At 38.7% G+C, this 1500-nt stretch overlaps 2 protein-coding genes across 2 annotated transcripts in view; one reads left to right on the forward strand and one right to left on the reverse strand.

Moving 5' to 3' along the window:
* Window positions 1–1500, reverse strand: part of CBG22875 — a gene marked incomplete at both ends in the record, with an annotated part of 4965 nt that overhangs the window by 1804 nt on the left and 1661 nt on the right. Inside the window, 3 exons of the mRNA XM_002638279.1 lie at window positions 23–238; window positions 290–454; window positions 505–582. Of these exons, the coding sequence (XP_002638325.1) occupies window positions 23–238; window positions 290–454; window positions 505–582 (459 nt within the window). The remainder of the gene's footprint in view (window positions 1–22; window positions 239–289; window positions 455–504; window positions 583–1500) is intronic.
* The window catches only part of CBG22876, a gene marked incomplete at both ends in the record, with an annotated part of 1314 nt that continues 783 nt past the window's right edge, over window positions 970–1500 (forward strand). The window contains one exon of the mRNA XM_002638280.1: window positions 970–1118. Coding sequence (XP_002638326.1) covers window positions 970–1118 — 149 coding nt within the window. The remainder of the gene's footprint in view (window positions 1119–1500) is intronic.

Consider the following 1500-nt stretch of genomic DNA (forward strand, 5'->3'; position numbering starts at 1 on the left):
AAACAAAGTTTTTCAGACTAACCTGTAAACTTTGCTCTAATTTCTGAAAATCATCAAAATATGTCAACCATTTTGTCATTTTCAGAATGTAATATTCCCACTGTGCCAGAGTTTGCGTTTTTCCAAATTCTGGGATTTTGTGTAGATTTTCAAAAATTTGATCTTCATTTTGAATTTTTCGAAATCCAAATGCCATTTTTCCCAGAGAATTTCTAGCGATTAGAGGGGTCTCGGAGCCCTGAAATGTTTTTTGAAGTTTCAAAAATTTGCAGTTTCAGGATTACTGTACCTGGTGTAAAACAGTGAGAGCCTCATCCAGAAGAAATTGAACATCGATGAAATTTTTCTTGAATTTTTCGGAGGATTCCGGTGATTGAGGAGCACAGAAAATGATGAAATTCGAGCGTCCCAGAAAAATGTCCATTGTCTGAAAATTTGAGTAAGTTCCGGAATCCTGAACTTCTGAAATTTTTGAACTTTTTGAATTTTCCTCGAAAAATTCACGTTTTTGGTCGAAATTTCATACTGAAAACACTTTGAGAGGTCACATTGATTCCTATTGAGAATGGCACCGCGATATTGCTGGAATTGTCTTCAGCATTTTTGAAAGTGCGTTTGTACAAGTTTTCAGAAAACTCTCAAAAGCCAAAGTTCCAGTCAAAAAATTTTCACAGAAAATCGGATATCCAATTTTCCGAATAAGGTTTTCCGAGCAACCATGTTCGGGGCCGTTGCTGAAACATGTAGAATTTGTTGAAACCAGTGGTCCGCTAGTGGAACCGGTTTGGGACCGTTCTTCCCGGAAAGACCGACTTATTTTGTCACACAAATCAACAGTAGAAAATAAATCGTGACATGAATTCGTTTTGAAAAAGATAAGATCTCCAAAACTGCTATAAAAGAAGTAGAAAACTAGAAAAAAAGTCAGTTGAATGAATTTAGTTATTGAATAGTAACACTTTTGGAACCATGAAGAGACACTTCTCCTTCGGGATCCTCCTTCTCTTTTGTGGTGAGAAGAACCTCAGACGGGAAGTACCAGAAGTGTCTGCTCGCTTTTTCTTAGATATTGGGGGAAAGGAGTGCGAATACAAACGAGCGGATGGTGGAGAGGCGAGGTGGAAATAGGGGGAAGGGAGAGAGAAACTAAATCCTGACTTTGAACTGATTCCATTAATTTTTTGACTCTTGACCACTCTCATCATTACGTTCAGTGTCTGATTACCTTCCCTCTCTCCTCCTTTCTTTTTGTCAACCTATCTGCGTCTCTTCTTATCTTATCTCGTGACGCAATTTTCTTTTTGCCGATAGACCAGAAACATTTTATTCTATACGGAAAAAAACGATGAATTCTGAAGCTCTGATTTGCGAAATTTGCGGACAGGAAGCGCGCGGAAGTCACTATGGAGCGGTGGCCTGTAAAGCTTGTGCGGCATTTTTCACGTTAGTGATGGCCTAGGTTTTTCTAGGCCATGTCCGTTTTTAATGGGTCTTCTTAAT

This window comes from Caenorhabditis briggsae (genome assembly GCF_000004555.2).
Source record: "Caenorhabditis briggsae complete genome, chrV, whole genome shotgun sequence".
NCBI lineage: Eukaryota > Metazoa > Nematoda > Chromadorea > Rhabditida > Rhabditidae > Caenorhabditis > Caenorhabditis briggsae.